A 17,838-nucleotide genomic window follows, 5' to 3' on the forward strand; every position below is an offset into this window, starting at 1 on the left:
AATTTTGTTAATGTACAAAGAGAAAAATGCAATTATTAAATATAAGAGATTATGGCCAGGTGTGGTGGCCCACACATCTGACGCCAGCACTTTGGACAACTGAGGCAGGAGAATCATTTGAGGCTAGAAGTTCAAAACCAGTCTGGGCAACAGAGTGAGACCTTATCCCTTCGAAATTAAAAAATTTAAAAGGTAAATGTAAGAGATTATTCATGTTGGTTGCTTAGAATATTCTGACTTATGAGACTTAATTAAGATAGATTGTATTAATATTGAGCTAAACATTTTAATTACTGAAGACCTAAGAGCTCTGGCTGGGCGTGATGCTTCACGCCTACAATTTTAGCACTTTAGGAGGCCAAGATAAGAGGATTGCTTGACAGGCGGGAGTTCAAGACCAGCCTGGGTTACATAGCGAGACCTTGTCTCTTACAAAAATAAGAAATGCATGGTGTTGTACATCTGTAATCCCAGCTACTCAGGAGGCTGAGGTGGAAGGATCACCAGAGCCCAGAGGGTTGAGGCTGCAGTGAGCTGTGATTGTTCCACTGCCCTCCAGTCTGGACAACAGAGTGAGATCTCAACTCAAAAAAAAAAAAAACAAAAAACACCTTAATTTTATTTTTATATGGGCCATACCTTTTTGTTTGCATTAGCTACTGCTAACATTTGTGAAGGGGGACCCCCCCAAATATCCCCGAGTAATCTTTTGGAGGGCAGGGCCCTTGTGGTACAGGCTTCTCTTGCTAGGTAAATGTCCTGGGAGCCCATCAGCATCAATGTACCAGCTAGTGTTGTTGTGAGAGGCTGTGTTGCAGAAGAAATGTCCCAAGCTGTGGCAGACAGGTGTCTGGTTCCTATACCATGACAATGCACCTGCCCACACCACACTGAGTGTTCAGCTGTTTTGGGCTAAAAACGGCATGAACCCTGTGCCCCACCACCCATTCGCCCAGTCTCACCCCGAGTGGCTTATTTTGTGTTTCCCTGACGACAAGTGTCCTCAAAGAGAAACATTTTGGTTGTGTGGAAGAGATGGAGCAGAAAATGGCAGAAGCACTAGAAGGCCTCAAAATTAGTGAGTTCAGAAACTGGGCAGTGGCAAAGGTGTCTTGATAGGTGTGTTGCATCAGACAGAGAGTACTTTGAAGGTGACTGAAGTTTAAATGTGTAAGAGTGAACACACAGTTTTGTAATAAATACATTCCAGGTTTTTTGGGGGTCCCCACTTGTATTAATTGCTTTTTACTTCATTTCTTAGTTATTGCATTAGAATTAAATGCCCGCAGAGTGGATGTATCCTAGTCAAAAAAGCATAGCATTAAAAACATGATTGAAAGTCATTGTTTTGCTAAACCTATATTTTGATGAAGTCTTTATTGTTTTCCTTATAAATTTATATTGTTAATTTGGTAGATTGTTTGATCTGTTCAAAGGCCCAGTTTGGTTACTGTTACTCTAAGTAATAACTTTAAGTTGTGTCAGATTTTACTGGATTTTTAAAAAATCCTTTTTGTATAATAAAGTTGGTGTTTCTGTTTTTCAGGTTATGCATTTAGAAGATTTTAGTGAAGGTGCTTTGTTTTCAAATTTGACTGAAGGGCCGTATCCTCTAATTATTACTCTTATCATGCTTGCTCTTAATAGTGTATTTTATGTCCTCTTCGCGGTCTATCTTGACCAAGTCATTCCAGGTATGCAGGTGGTATTGAATTTTACTTTAAATATTTACTTAGTCACTGTCTACCATATCTAAGTCTCAAATTTCTATCCTGTTGCAGTTAATGCTGTAAAGTCTTCTCCATGAACTATGTCCACTTTTCTGAATACTGGCTATTTTTAATGACCATCTAAAACGGCACCCATTCAGCTCACTCTAGCCATTTGGTATATAAACGGTACCCGTAAACATGAAGTTGGCCGGGTGCGGTGGCTCAAGCCTGTCATCCCAGCACTTTGGGAGGCTGAGGTGAGGGGATTGCCTGAGCCCATGGGTTCAAAAACAGCCTGGGCAACTTGGTGAGACCTCATCTCTACAATAAATCAAAAAATTAGCTGGGCGTGGTAGCACGCACTTGTAGTTCTGGCTATTTGGAAGGCTGAGCCATAAGGATCGCCTGACCTCAGCAGGTTGACGCTGGGGTGACGGTGAGTGTGTCATTGGACCCCAGCCTGGATGATAAAGTAAGACTCCAACTCAAAACAAAGCAAAACAACACAAAGCCAAACAAACAAACAAAAAAACGCATAAAGTTTATAGAAAATGTACTTTACTCACCTTTATATCCCCATGAATCCTCAGCAACTCTGAAACTATTTATGGGCTAGAATTATTTGTCAATAAAGCTTTGATTCATGCAATATTGATTTAGTACTTTATACTTAAACTATACTATTTTTAATTAACAAGTTAAAAATAAAAATTGAGCCAGGCATGGTGACTCATGCCTGTAATCCCAGTACTTTGAGAGGCCAAGACGGGAGGGTGGTTTGAGCCCAGGAGTTTGAGACCAGACTGGGCAATATAGAAAGACCTTGTCTCTACAAAAGAATAAAAGAGTTAACTGGGGCCGGGCTCAGCCTGTAATCCCAGCACTTGGGAGGCCGAGGTGAGTGAATTGCCTGAACCCATGGGTTGGAGACTAGCCTGGGCAACTTGGCGAGACCTCGTCCCTACAATAAGTAAAAAATTAGCCGGACATGGTAGCACACACCTGTGCTACTTGGAGGGCTGAGGTGGAAGGGCCACTAGAGCCCAGCAGGTCAACGCTGGGGTGGCCATGAGTGTGCCACTGCACTACAGCTTGGGCAACGGAGTGAGACTCCACCTTAAAAATAAAAAAAGGTCTCTGGGCATGGCGGTGCATGCCTGTAGTCCCAGCTACTAGGGAGGCCTTAGGATTGCCTGAGCTCAGGAGGTCAGGGCTGCCAGTAAGCATGATTATGCCACTGTACTTCCACCTGGGCGACAGAGATACTCTGACACAAAAATAAAAATAAAAATTGTGTATATTTATTGTACAGCATGATACTTGGAAATGCGTATATATTGTGGAATGGTGCCTAAATTTTAGATGCAGATTGTCATATGTTCCAAATACTTGCCTTTATGACTTAAAAACTAGTTATGCTAACTCAGTTTTTTAATGCTTATTTTTCAGGGGAATTTGGCCTAAGGAGATCATCTTTATATTTTCTGAAACCATCGTATTGGTCAAAGAACAAAAGAAACTATAAGGAACTATCAGAGGGCAATGTTAATGGGAGTATTAATTTTAGTGAAATTGTTGAGCCTGTTTCTTCAGAATTTATGGGAAAGGAAGCCATAAGGTATGATTTAGTCTCTGACGGTTTAGGTGTACTGTTTGCTGAGGGAACCTGCCCCATTTAAATTTTATCCTTTAAATACGTGTGTGAGTGTGCTATTTTAGATTTGGTAGGCGCTTCATGATTTTAAGACATAGTATTATAAGGACTACTTTTAAGTTCTTATTTTCTTTGCAACCATTTAGAATAAAGTTGCTGCTAGGTTTGAAAGTTTGCTTCAGTAGAAAATTTTAAACATAATAAGACTCACGTCTGGGCAGGGTGGCTCATGTCTGTAATCACAGCACTTTGGGAGACCAAAGTGGGAGGATTATTTGGGGAAATTATGTAGCCTGGGCAACATAGTGAGATCCCCATCTCTATCTATCTTTAAAAAAAAAAGCAATAAGACCCAGTGGTTATACAATTGACGTTTGAAGCTTTTCCCATTATGTAGATTTAAAGAGAATAATATTCTGTAATTGTGTTCATGCTACATTGTTTTATACAACATATTTAATTATCCTCTGTTAATTTGATAGAACTTTAAGGTTTTGTGACATAATGATAATATCACTTTAATTTTTAAGAACCAAAGAAATTACTATTTCTTGTCAGATCAGTCAATAACAAGTTTTAAAAAATAAGAAAGAAAAAAAAAATTAAAAGAAAGTGAAATACAATGTATTTTAAATTTAAGTAAAAATGTTTAATAGCAAGAGGAGAGTCAAACTACTTAAGATATAATGGGTCAGTGGTCTGACCTCTTGACGTTAAAATTTAAGCTGATTAACTAAGTCATTAATTTTTTCAAAAATTATTTTTAAAAATTTAAGGTAGAATGAGAGAATCACTTCATATTTATTGACAGTTTGAAATGTGTGCTGCCATGAAATAGCATCTGGTTTATACTCCCCTTTGCTGATATAACAAGTATTTGATTAATCAGAAATGAAAAGAAGTCTATAAATTGCTTGAATTAAATGCCTCACTTATTTTTAGATGTTGCCTTGATGTAAAAAATGAATGAATAACACTTAAAATGAAGATGAATACTATATTTTTCTCTTATAGGTTCTTTAAAATAATTTTATTGCTGATCCTTGAATAACATGGGTTTGAACTGCATGGGTCCACTTATATATGAATTGTTTTCAATAAGTATATTGGAAAATTTTTATAGATTTGTGACGATTTGAAAAAACTTGCAGACAACTATGTAGCCTAGAAATATTGAACAAATTAAGAAAAAGTTGAGTATGTCGTGAAGGCATCAAATACATTTAGAAATTAGTCTATTTTGTTATTTATTTATTTTTTATTTTAATATTTATTTATTTTCTACTGTTTATGTTATCAGTAATGCTTCCCGTCAACAGTAGGATATTAGTAGTTTAACTTTTGGGGAGTCAAATTTTTATGTGGGTTTTTTGACTGTATGGAGAGTCAGTTCCCTTAACCTAGTAGGAAGGTACTTCATTATTATTCCTATTAAATATGACGGCTTTGATAAAAATATTATACATGTAAGCACACATACTTATACTGCTTTAGATACTTAAAATAGAAAACTCTGTTTTTCAGAATCAGTGGTATTCAGAAGACATACAGAAAAAAAGGTGAAAATGTAGAGGCTCTCAGAAGTAAGTAACTTTTTGGGTATTTAGTCCGTAGTGTTGAAGTACAAATGGAAAAACAACTTGCATAGTTTGTGGGAAATTAAAACTTCTGTACCATAATTTTCTGTCTTTTAGAGATATTTTCATTATTTATGTTACTAATATTCATAAACTAACAACATCAAAATTGTAAAAGCAAAAAGCAATGTCTGTTAATTTAAAAAATGTTCAGTTATTTATATGAACAAGTCTATGTCTTTCATTTTATTATTATGCATGTGTATACGTGTTAGTACTTTTTAATATTTTTTGGCCTATTACAGTATATTGTAGTTTGATAATTCTTTGTTGTGGAGAACTCTTGAGAATTGTAAAATGTTTAACAGTGTGTCAGTGTTCTTCAAGACCAATAGAATACATACACATATACAGAGCAAGAGTGAGTGTCGGTTTGTGGGAGGCAGGGAGGTAGGGGTAGGAATAAGTTTATTTTAAAGAATTGCTTCATGATATTTTCCAGAAATCTGTAGGGCAGGTTGATAACTCAGACAAGAGCTGATATTGTAGTCTTGAGTTAAAAATTCATAGATAGGCCTACAGGCTGGAAATTTACGCAGGAATCTGTTGTTGTAATCTTGAGGTAGAACTCCTCCAAGAAAACTTCATTTTTTCTCTTAAGGCCTTCAACTGATTGCATAAGGTTTGTCATTGTTATCAAGGATAATCTGCTCTAAGTCAGATGATTATAAAAGTTAGTGAAATCTACAGCAACATCTACACTAATATTTGACCAAATAATTGGGCCTCATCATCTAGCCAGCCTGATCCGTGAAATTAATCCTCACAAGCAGCATTCCTGGCCTCTTTCCGTTAGGTGCCCATAGCAACCTCTGTTCCCCAGTTGTGACAATCACAGACATGTCTCCCGGCTTTCCCACATGTCTTCTGGGAGACACATTAATTAGTTAAATAGGGTATAGTGGTATATGAATAAGCTTTTAATTTGCATTTGCTCAATAGCTAATGCTATTGATCACCTTTTCATAAGCTTATTGGCATTTGAATGTTTTCTTTTGTGAAATACCTATTCAATTTTTTCCACATTTTAGGCTCAAGACTTTTGTTTATTATCTTTATAGTGGTGATAGTTTTATGTTTCTATATACGTGTCAAAACTTAAGAAATTATTTGCTTTTCATATATACAATTTATTGTATGTTAGCAGAACCTTAATACTGTTTAGAAAAATTAAATCAAGTGATTATACATGTGTTTTAGTTTCTGGACTCTATTCTCTTTCGCTGGGCTATTTATTTATCCCTGTTCTATGTTGTTTTATCTACTGTAGCTGTTTTCCATTCCCCTTCATTCATTTACACATCCATCCAGTGATATTTCTTCATTAAATGAAACCTTTCAAGCCACTCCTATACTATTGATTAATTTCTCATTTTTTGCCAGTGTATTTAAAATGCCTATAAATCCTCCTTGTTTTAATTCCTGATAATTCCCAAAAGTTTGTACACAGAAAACTCTTGGGCGTTTTGTATACCCCTAAATGTTATGTATGAACAAATGAAGTTTATTTATATTTACTTTTCTTACTGTTTATACCATTGACTATAACAAAGAAGCTATTTAATTGTGTATCCAATATACTGTTAACTTTAAATGTGACTTTATAAATATATTACCTTCAAAGATGAGCAAGTATTATGAGTTATCTTGCATAGATTCACATTTGAATCTTTTTTTTTCTGAACTAGATTTGTCATTTGACATATATGAGGGTCATATTACTGCCTTACTTGGCCACAGTGGAACAGGAAAGAGTACATTGATGAATATTCTTTGTGGACTGTGCCCTCCTTCTGATGGTGAGAGTTTTCCGACTAAAAACAATTCTGTTTCACTTTATTAGTGTTATTAACCAAAGTCGCACAATATAATTACTTATTCTTTAAACATATATTGAATGATGTTTGTCAGTGATTTGACACCAACTTCTGTAAGGGTTTTTCTCGACAACACACATTTTGTTGTTTTTAATGAAAAGTAAAAATAATTTAATCTTGTTTAAGAAAGTAAAAAGGATCTAATTTTGCATATATTTCTATCACATATTTATGTATATGTGTGTTTGTAAATACACATGTATTTATTGCATATATGCATATTCTGTATTTTCAAGGAAGGATAAGTCAGTTACTAGTTGGAAATTAAATAGACCTATAGGCTATATCAAGTTGAAAAAATAAATACAGATTTCTAAATATACAGCAATAGTTCAAAAGGAAAGAATGATAACTATCTATACTAGCTCCTAAAATAGAATTTTAGAGCAGTACCTCAAAAGTATAATTTTTTTTTTTTAGATTAGAAAATATAGTTTATTTTGGGTAATCCCTTTGGATACTTTCTCGCTGTGGGAGCTTTTCTGTTCTCTCAATAAATCCTGCTTAAAAAAAAAAAAAAAAAAAGAAAATATAGTTTATTTAGAAAGTAAATTAGAGAGAGAGAAAGAAAGAGGAGATTCACCTCTCCCCGGCAGGGAATGGGGCCAAGTCAGAAAATATGGTGACAGCCATAGCTCAAAGAGCACATGGCCACACCAGAGTCTAGTAAGGCAGTGGCCAAGTATAATTTTTATATGTGATTGTTTTATAGGTAAGAACTCAATATAGCAGCCCCATATTTTCACAGTAGCCAATTAAAGTGACAGTACCATAACTATTTTATTTCACAAAGGGCTGAATTGTATTGCATTTACATTTCAATCTTGTAAATGTAGTTTAACTTTTAAAATTAGTTTGATTTTTGTTGTTTATACTTTTATCACTCTCTGAATAAACAACAAAAATCAAACTAATTTTAAAAGTTAGACATAATATATAAGAATTCATGATTTTTGTTATAATTCTGCATATATTGTCATATTGATTTAACAGTTCTTAAGTGGAATATGTTAGCATTCATATTATAGAAGAGAAAAACTGAAATTTGAAGAGGTTAAGTAATTTGCCCAAGACTGCACTACTAGCTAGCTAGGATAAAACTTTTACTTATTTGAACTCTCCACTATTGCAAGATGTCTGGAAAATTGTTGCTGCATTATAAGTGTAAATAATGCACCAATAGATATTTATGTTTAGTGTTAAGCTTCTAGTTCCTTGTTCTTTCTACTATGTAATGTGGCCTGGAAGTGAAGGAAAATGAGATTGAAATTAAGTAGAAGCCAATCACCAATAATATGGGAATAAGCATGTGTAGTGTCATTCACATTTTTATTCTTCATATGTCACAACCAAATGAACTGAATTGTTAAGATACCTTAAAACTTACATTTTAAAATAATGTTTTTTAATATAAATTTAAATATACATTTTACTTTTAGGGTTTGCATCTATATATGGACACAGAGTCTCAGAAATAGATGAAATGTTTGAAGCAAGAAAAATGATTGGCATTTGTCCACAGTTAGATATACACTTTGATGTTTTGACAGTAGAAGAAAATTTATCAATTTTGGCTTCGATCAAAGGAATACCAGCCAACAATATAATACAAGAAGTATGCTATTCATAGAAATCTTTACTTTTATTTCCTGTTAAATTAATAACCTTTGTAATAACTTGTGCAGTAAAAATATGCTTGAAAATCTAAATATAAAACGTGTTTGGAACCAGTAAACAGAAAGTCATTGCAATGAATTAGAATTTGAAGTAAATGTTTTAGCACACATAAAATCGTTCTTGTTTCATCTGGAGAATACCCTCCTATCTCTTTCTCTCTCCTTCCTCTCCTACCTTGTTTCTCCTTCCTTCCTTCCTTTCCCCTTCCCTCCTCCCTACCTTGCTGTTCCTCCACACCCTCCAACCCCCCACGCTCGGAGCCTTCACAGTGATCCTTTCTTATTCTTTCCCTACTACCCAGGAAGGTATGAGGGTAAAACAAACCTTTCCCTCAAGAATCGTGTTGCCTGTTATTTTCAGAATTATATATGAATATATATAAAAATTAAGTTTCATATTAAAGGAATGTCTTTAAAGTTGATATATAAAATTACTTAAAAGCTTACATTACTTAAATACTTAAAAATATAAAAAATACTTAAAAACTTGAAAGTGCTGCTTAAGAATGTTGATAATTATGTAAATTGTATGCTTTTAAAAATAACTGTATCCACCCTTTACTTTTACAGGTGCAGAAGGTTTTACTAGATTTAGACATACAGGCTATCAAAGATAACCAAGCTAAAAAATTAAGTGGTGGTCAAAAAAGAAAACTGTCATTAGGAATTGCTGTTCTTGGGAATCCAAAGGTAAATATTAGTTTTACAAATGAGATCATTTTAAATTATGTTGAATCAAAAAGCAGGTTGTAGAAAGATATACTACATTATGGAAAGGTTAGACATACTTAAAATACTATTTGTTATCATGGATGTAGTTATGAGTAATGAGATTTAAAAACTAAAGTCAGAAAGATATATGACATATTTTTGGTACTGGTTACCCTTTGAAAGGTAACCAGTACCAAAAATATGTCATATATCTTTCTGACTTTAGTTTTAGTTTCTTCAAACTGAAGAGATTGACTTCAGTTATGACTGGCTGCTTTGTTTTATTTCTTTAAAAAAAAAAATCTGAAGAAAATATGGCCAAAAAATAACTTTGGTTAATTTTGTATGGTGGCTTTCATAGTATTTGGTGGCTATAACAGTCTTGCTCTGTTGTTCTCTATAGTTTTAGCAAATATTTGTAGCAGTAAGTTTAAACATAGAACAAAAATCAAAGAAATAATTCAGTCTGTCACTGTCCAGCTGCTTTGCTTTTGTGTGTGTTTGTTTTGTGCTGCTGTTCTGTGCCCTGTTTTAAACAGAGAGCAGCTGGTGCACTGCTCTGCGCGGTGCAAGAAAGCTGCAGGTGTGCGTATGTAGTAGATCCCCACTCTCCAGCCACTACCCCCTTGCTGCTGTCGCTTGGGGATGACCCTCGATTCTGGCTTTATGGTAATTAATCTTCCTCTCAGCCCTCACCACCATGTTTTTTATATTAAAACTCATCTTGAAACCAATTGCTTCCCTTGCACTAATGTAGAACCATGCTTCTCTGAAAAGCAATTGTTACGTCGACAAATTTGTTAAGGATAATAGAAATATACTTGATGTTTTGTTTTTTAGTTATTTGATTGTTATTAAGCTTATGTCTTATATATATTATAGACTTTAGTATAACTAAACCAAGGAAAATATTCACGTGTCAAACTCATAAATTTAAATATTTATGTGAACTCAAATATGAATGAAAAACTTAGATCTAATATATTTCTGGTTGAAAATACTAACTTGAAATAAGGGCAGCTTTTCAATGTTCACATACATTTTAAATATTCTAGCTTTTCTGAGCATTCCTTGTTCTCCCCCACCCATCTTTATGCAGATACTACTGCTAGATGAACCAACAGCTGGAATGGACCCCTGTTCTCGTCATATTGTTTGGAATCTTTTAAAATACAGAAAAGCCAATCGGGTCACGGTGTTCACTACTCATTTCATGGATGAAGCTGACATTCTTGCTGGTGAGAGTTTTTCTTTATTTTTGAAGGATAAGGTCATGGACTAAAAGGAATATGGAAATAGAGATGCTAAATCCTGAAGTGTAAATAGAGAAGCTTTACTTAATGGCATGTGTTCTTCACAAAAGCGTTGAACAGATTTTTAAAATGATACATTTGTGTATTGGACATCTCCAAGACCACCCCAGCTTTGGTGACTATCTAGGAGAACTCATAGGACTCAGCATATAGTCATAATCATGACTATGATTTATTACAGCAGAAGGAAACAAAGCAAAGTTAGCAAAGGGAAAGGTACATGGCAAAGTCTAGAAGAAACGAGGTGCAAAGAACTGAATACCACATGTTCTCTCTCATAAGTGGGTCCTGAACATGGATCACAATCCTGCAAGAAAGGGATCGGCAGTGGCAGGACACTGCCGGGGGCGGGAGGGCCAGTAACATCGCTAAGGGCACCTGAACCTAAGCCGGGGGCGTTGAGGACCTGTGGAAGGCCCACACTTCGCCTGTTTGTAGACCGCTTATGTACCCAATCCGAATTGTGCCCTGTGTCTTTAAAATACAGAGAACGAAAGGAAAGAAGGAAAGAAACAAGGCACAAGCTTTCAGGGGTCCTCTCCCAGTGGAGTCACACAGGATGTGCTTAATCACTCCAGCAGGGACTTTAACAACATGTGTGAAATGTCTACCAGAGAAGGTTATTTACTCAGTGTCCAAGGTTCTTTTTGGATGCTGGTCACAGATGCATACTTCGCCTAGCACAAACCAAAATTCCAGACTCCCAGAAGGAAAGTGGGGTTCAGCGTAGACCACGGTGTTTATATAGCTTAGGCAGTGAACCACCCTTATTTGAGATAGTAGGAACAAGTTCCCAGACACGAGCCAAGGACCAACCATGCAAGCACGCCTTTCTAGGGATAGCAGTCTCAGACCTGCTGTGCTAACTCTTTTCTGCACAGTGTTATACACATACATACATATAAATCAGATTTAAGTCAAAACATGAGTTTTAATAGTTATGACAATAACCAGAAGTTTGAAATTCTAGAGCAACTTCTTTCTGCTTATAATCTAGTATATTAGATATTCATGTTTTCAGTAGTGCCTTTGTTTTTAAAAAGCTCAGCAAACTAACATTTTGTTTTTGTTGTTACTTCTATTGCATTTTTGTATTTGTTTCTACATTTGGTTTTAGAGGAACTTGCAAAAGTGCTTATATTGGTAAGCCTTTTAGAGAAGTCAGATATTTGGAGTAGTGTAAGAAAAATGGACTCTAGGTCAGATTTCTTGGGCATAGTTCTTGACTTTGTTACTTAATAGCTATATGAAACTTGTGTAAATAATATATTTTTTCAGTGCCTTAATAATTGCATCTGAAAAATAGTTGATAATCTAGAATTTTCCTCATGAGGTATTATGATTAATGAGATAATGGCATGGAAGTATCTCATGATAATCTATAGAATATAAATGCTAGTTATTAATGCTGTTGTGCACTTAGACATTTTAATGAAAATTTCTGTCTCCAGATAGAAAAGCTGTCATATCACAAGGAATGTTGAAATGTGTCGGTTCTTCAATTTTCCTCAAAAGTAAATGGGGCATTGGCTACCGTCTGAGGTATCATTCGTTATGAGCTTTAATTCTACTCTTGATCTGTTATTATTTTGGAGGTTTGCCATAGTGTGCTTCGGCCATCATTGTTGGCACTAAATTTAATTTAAAGTTTCCTAATTTACTTTTGCTTGTTTTCAAATCATCGTTAATAAGTTATGATTTTTTTGGTATTCTATAGCATGTACATAGACAAATATTGTGCCACAGAATCTCTCTCTTCATTGGTTAAACAACATATACCTGGAGCTACTTTATTACAACAGAATGACCAACAACTTGTATATAGCTTACCTTTCAAGGATATGGCCAAATTTTCAGGTATTATATACTTTTTTTGGTGTTTGAACCACATCTTATTAATATATCGGGAGTAAGTTTTCTTGGTTTCTTTTTTGTTTACTTCTCTGTTTTGTATTTCTGTGCTCCCAGGTTGCCAGAGTTAATCTCTTTCTGCTTTATTATTGTTTTGGGGGGCAAACGAGAAATACTATAAGCTAACAGTGTACCATGTAGTGTTATTGAAAGAGGCTGCATTGTGAAAGAAACATCCTGAGTTGTGACAAACAGGTCGTTGGTTTTCCCACCATGACAACGCACCTGCACATTCTACATTGAGTGTTCAGCAGTTTTTGACCAAAACATGGCATGACCCCCATGTTCCACTCTCCCAGTTCACCTGATCTTTCCCTGAGAGACTTTGTTTGCTTGTTTGTTTCCCTGGATGAAAACAGTCCTCAAAGGGAAACATTTTGTTGGTGTGGAAGAGGTGAAACAAAAAATGGCAGAAGCACTAAAAAACTTCAAAATTGATGAGTTAAAAAACTGTTTTGAGCAGTGGAAAAATATCTCCATAGATGTATTGCATCAGATAGAGAGTACTTTGAAGGTGACTGAAGTTTAAATATGTAAGAATAAATACACATTTTTTTTTTAAAAAAGTAGGATTTATTGAGAGGATAGAAAAGCTCCCACAGTGGGAGGGGACCCGAGGGGGTTGTCCAAATACACAATTTTTCATAAATAAGTTTTGGGTTTTTTGGGGTGCCTCCATGTATATGTATATAGTTGTGTGTATTCTCAGATTCTTTTCTGGTTTCATGATTTGATCGCGAATTATATGGTAAAAGATGGAATTATTTTAATGTTTTATTTTTTAAGCTTTAAATGAGGAACTCAAACTCAGTCACCTTCCTTTATTTAGGAATTGCTAGATAGTCGAAAGGGTACTACTGATGTAGGTATGCCGTGCAGAATTTTCATAGCATGAGTGTCATAATTAGAAAAATATTTAGTTTATTTAAAAAAAATCACTAATTAGCTGGATTAAAGTAGATGTGCCAACTTGATAGCAGTCTGCCTATAGTTCTGTTTACCTCTTATTCTTTAGCAGCACTTATATAGTGCTAATTTCTGCGACTTTTATAATTATTAGTTTATTTCATTATTCCAATATTTCAACAAATACATGTAATAAGTAGTATTAATGCTTTCATTTTATTAAAGAGGAAACTGGGGCATAGAAAGGTTTAAGAAACTTGCCCAAGATAACATAGGTAGAACAAGGTGGAGCTGAGTTTTGAACCTAGGCGAATTCGTTCTAGAACTCATGTTTTTCACCACCATTCTTTGCTGCCTCTCATAGTTCTTTGACAAATTGACGTAGTATTTCACTGGATTTCAAAATGTGTTCTGGGAACTTCTGGGGGAGGGTAGACATAAGACGTTTAGAAGGGGAGACTACAAGTTCAACACTTTTTCTAATAATTTCAAGGTGTTATTTGCCTTTTTGACCCTCTGCTTCTCATGATCATACAGTGTTTTTTTGAGACTGCCTGACATTTGCTGTCACAACACATTGAACACAGAAACAAAGAGGAGAAACCATCAGCCCCTCTGTTAAGGCAAACATTAATAAGATTTGAAGAAATATAAAGCAATGTTCTCTTCTCGTTGCATTTTTTGTTTGAAAAAGTACAAGTTTTTAAAATTACTTATGTTAACATATAATAGGTTTATTTTTGTTATTTTTAAAAGAATGAATACATATTCAGATGATGTCCGTATATTTTCTAGTATACATTTCTGTTTCAATTTTTTTCTTCAAGAATCAAAATTTATTTTATCTTAATAAATCAACTCCAATCAGCTAAAGGTCAGCTCGAGATGAAAAAAAGATGAGGAATAGAGAATTGAAAAAAAGGTGTGAATATTTACTAAAATACTGTGAATAGTTATAAAAACAGGAACTGTTTTTAATTAATGTGTCAATTTTTAGTATATTAACATATTTTCAATTGTAATTTCATATACTGTGAAGTATTTCTTAGTTTTAATTTATAATATTATAAATATCTAATACATATTCCCTTAAAAAAAAATTTCCTTGAGTTTCTTAGCAATCAGTTAATTTAAAAATGTCCTGAAACCAAAAAGTTTTAGAACCACTGTGCTAGCAGAGTAAATTTAGTCATATCTTATTTTTTTTATTTTTAAATTTTTCATTTATTATTACTGTTTTTTTTAAATAGAGGCAAGATCTCGGTATATTGCCCAGGCTGGTCTCCAACTCCTGGGCTCAAGCAATCCACCCGCCTCAGCCTCCCAAGGTGCTGGGATTACAGGCATGAGCCACCATGCCTGGCCCCCATATCTTATTTTTGAAGGTTATTTTACAGATATTCATGATAGAATGCTTAACTATACACTGTTCTTCATTTTTTTCTTTTAGGTTTGTTTTCTGCTTTAGACAGCCATTCAAATTTGGGTGTTATTTCTTATGGTGTTTCTATGACGACTTTGGAAGATGTATTCTTAAAGCTAGAAGTTGAAGCAGAAATTGACCAAGCAGGTAAAAACAGAACTAACAAAAAACATTTTCAACAGTGGACCCAAGAGATGGTTAACAAGACAAATTATTAGCTAAGCATGTGAAGTGTATATTATTTTAGGGAAGGAAGGGTAGAAATAAACAGGTAACTAAATAAGTAATCAAAATATTTACTGATAGTGATAGCAGTTATGAAGGAAATAATAGGGTGGTCTTAGGAGGCAGTGAACTTAGATTGTATTGTCAAGAAGGACTTCCTTGAGATGATATTTGACCTGAGACCTAAATAACAGAAAAATGCAGATAGGTCAAGATTTTAGAGCAGAACTTTCCAGGTAAAGAAGACTGTAACTGCAGAGGTGTTAATTGAGGAATGAGCTGCATATCTTTGAGGGACAAAGAATGGCCACCATGGCTTAATCAGAGGAGTACTGGAAGGTGTAGATCATGTCTTACCTTTGAACATCTGGAAAATAATTTCAGTTGTTTGCTTAGCATAATATGAAGCTATCAGGTTTTTTTTAATCTTAGCACTATTTTTTTTTTTCATTTTCATTTTAGGTTCAGGGGTACACATGCATGTTTATTACATGGACATACTGTGTAGTGGTGGGGATTGGGTCTCAGGTAGCCTATTCTCTGAATAGTGAACATTGTACCCAGAAGGTAGTTTCTGAACCCTGACCTCCCCCCCTTTCGTGATGTCACCAGTGTCTATTATTTTCATCTTTGTGACTGTTTAGCTCCTGTATGGAAGTAAGAGAACATGGAGCGTTTGGTTTTCTGGTTTTTGAGTCATTTCACTTAGGATGATGGTTCTCAGCTCCATCCATGTTGCTGCAAAGGACATGGATTCACTCTTTTTTGTGGCTGCATAGTGTTCAGTGTTGTGCATATACCACATTTTCTTTATCTAGTTGGTCCTTAGTAGGCACTTAGGTTGGTTCCATGATTTTGCTATTTTGCATAGTGCTGCAATGAACATGTAAATATGATTATCTTTTTTAGACATTGATTTCTTTTCCTTTGGGTAGATCTCTAGCAGTGGGATTGCTGGGTCGAATGGTAAATCAATTTTTAGTTCTTTGAGAAATCCCCATACTGTTTTCCTTAGAGGTTGCACTAGTTTACAATCCCATACAATCCCACCAACAGTGAATGGGTGTTCCCTTTTCTTCCACAACCATCTAACATCAGTTGTTCTTTGACTTTTTAATAATAGCCATTCTGACTGGTGTAAGGTAGTATCTCGTTGTGGTTTCAATTTGCATTTCTCTGACGATTAGTGACGATTAGCATTCTTTCCTATGTTGGCCGCTTGTCTGTCTTTTGAGAAATGTTCATGCTTGGCATTAAACACACACACACACACACACACACACACACACACACACTCTGGTTGTTGAATGATGAGTGGACCATAATGGAAGAGTACAAGTAGGAATACTAGTTGAGAAACTATTTTAGTTAGTCCCAGCTTGAACTAGGGTGGTAGTTGAAAGTAGAGAAAAAACCGATTTGCATGATATTGGTGGTAGTGGTGATGACTTGCTTAGATGGATTGAGTGCTAGGGGGGTGTGCTAGGGGTTTGAGAAAGGGTGAAATTAAGGATGGCTCCTAAGATTTTGGCTTGAGAACTGGCAATGGGATTATCATTTCCTAAGAACGGGAAAGGGATAGGCTTGTGGAAAGAAGGAATCTAAGCATGAATTTAGGCTTCATTGTTTGAGATGCATCTGGATCTAAGTGAAGATGTTGGGCTGAAGAAACAAATTTGGAAGTTCCTTGTATAAGATAGAGCCATGGAATTGGATGAAACCGCTTAGGTAGAGCGTACAGGTAAGAGCAGAGGGGCAAGCCCCGAGGGAGACCAGCGAAGGCACCAACATGGCCTGAGCCAAAGGGCAAAAGCCCAGGACAACAACGTTTTGCGAAAGATGAAGTGGTCAGTTATTTGGCAGTTGTTGTGAAGAGTGATATGAGGACAGAAAAGATAGTTTTGCTGACAGAAGACAGTGAGGGGTTTGGTCTTATGGAACACTGTGCTGATCTTGACAAGAGCAATTTTAGTGGTGTGATAAGAAGCAAAGCTGAATCTTTGTAGTTTAAGGCGAGAATGGTTAGCAAAGTGGTAAGTCAGGAAAGTAAAGGAAACTGGGGTGTTAACTAATAGTTACGCAAGTTGAAGTGCTGTCAGTACACATTTTGCATGAATGGTGAGTGGCTGATGCTTAAAATCATGTGAGACTAAAGTCAAGAATAAAGCTGAATAAACCATCATGAAATAAACTTCTGTCATGCTAAATGAAATCTGAAACTTTAGAACAAAATTTTCACTTCGCTTTTATTACTCTTGGTTCTGGTGGTCAAACTGTGAAAGATTGGCCTTACTGTGTGGGAGCGATGATTTGTCGGCATTGCCAACTGTAAAGTTGCTCCTCTTATGATGCAAGATGCTCGTTTTCAAATGCAGTCAGTGGAGAAGCAATGCATTTTTGTGTTCTTTATTTTTCTCCTGTTACGATGTCTGTATCAAGGAAGTTATCTGAACAGTTACTGTATGTGATTTTGTAGTTTTTCCTTCTTTTGAAATTTTGAAATGATTAAATTGACATTTTGCTTTTAATTCACCCTTACAAACTGTGAAAGAACCCCAAATAAAACTTTTTATTAAGTCTTATGGCCTTATTGGAATTAAATAGCTAAACGTGAAATAAAGCCTCCAAGTGTTTGTTTTATTTTATGAGTGCTGGTGTACTAAACAACTATATAAAAACTAATCTAATCTTGTTTTGTATTATTGTTTAAATTATAAAAGATACATATGCGCCTAAAAGTTACAATGTTTTTCCTAAGGTTATCTAACTAGTGTACCCTCTTTAATGTTTGCA

The 17,838-nt window shown here is 35.2% G+C and overlaps 1 protein-coding gene across 2 annotated transcripts in view; it reads left to right on the forward strand.

Moving 5' to 3' along the window:
- Positions 1 to 17,838, forward strand: part of ABCA5 (ATP binding cassette subfamily A member 5) — a 74,206-nt gene that overhangs the window by 13,881 nt on the left and 42,487 nt on the right. For both annotated transcript variants that reach the window (XR_002481445.1, XM_008050177.2), the window contains exons 8-17: positions 1,547 to 1,694; positions 3,162 to 3,330; positions 4,891 to 4,949; positions 6,692 to 6,802; positions 8,320 to 8,495; positions 9,127 to 9,246; positions 10,367 to 10,505; positions 12,032 to 12,122; positions 12,298 to 12,437; positions 14,848 to 14,967. Coding sequence is in view for 1 of the 2 variants with exons in the window: in XM_008050177.2 (XP_008048368.1) it covers positions 1,547 to 1,694; positions 3,162 to 3,330; positions 4,891 to 4,949; positions 6,692 to 6,802; positions 8,320 to 8,495; positions 9,127 to 9,246; positions 10,367 to 10,505; positions 12,032 to 12,122; positions 12,298 to 12,437; positions 14,848 to 14,967 (1,273 nt within the window). In the remaining variant the exon portion in view is untranslated. The remainder of the gene's footprint in view (positions 1 to 1,546; positions 1,695 to 3,161; positions 3,331 to 4,890; positions 4,950 to 6,691; positions 6,803 to 8,319; positions 8,496 to 9,126; positions 9,247 to 10,366; positions 10,506 to 12,031; positions 12,123 to 12,297; positions 12,438 to 14,847; positions 14,968 to 17,838) is intronic.

Source organism: Carlito syrichta, unplaced genomic scaffold (genome assembly GCF_000164805.1).
Source record: "Carlito syrichta isolate Samal-C Ts95f unplaced genomic scaffold, Tarsius_syrichta-2.0.1 Scaffold58895, whole genome shotgun sequence".
In the NCBI taxonomy this organism is placed as follows: Eukaryota; Metazoa; Chordata; class Mammalia; order Primates; family Tarsiidae; genus Carlito; species Carlito syrichta.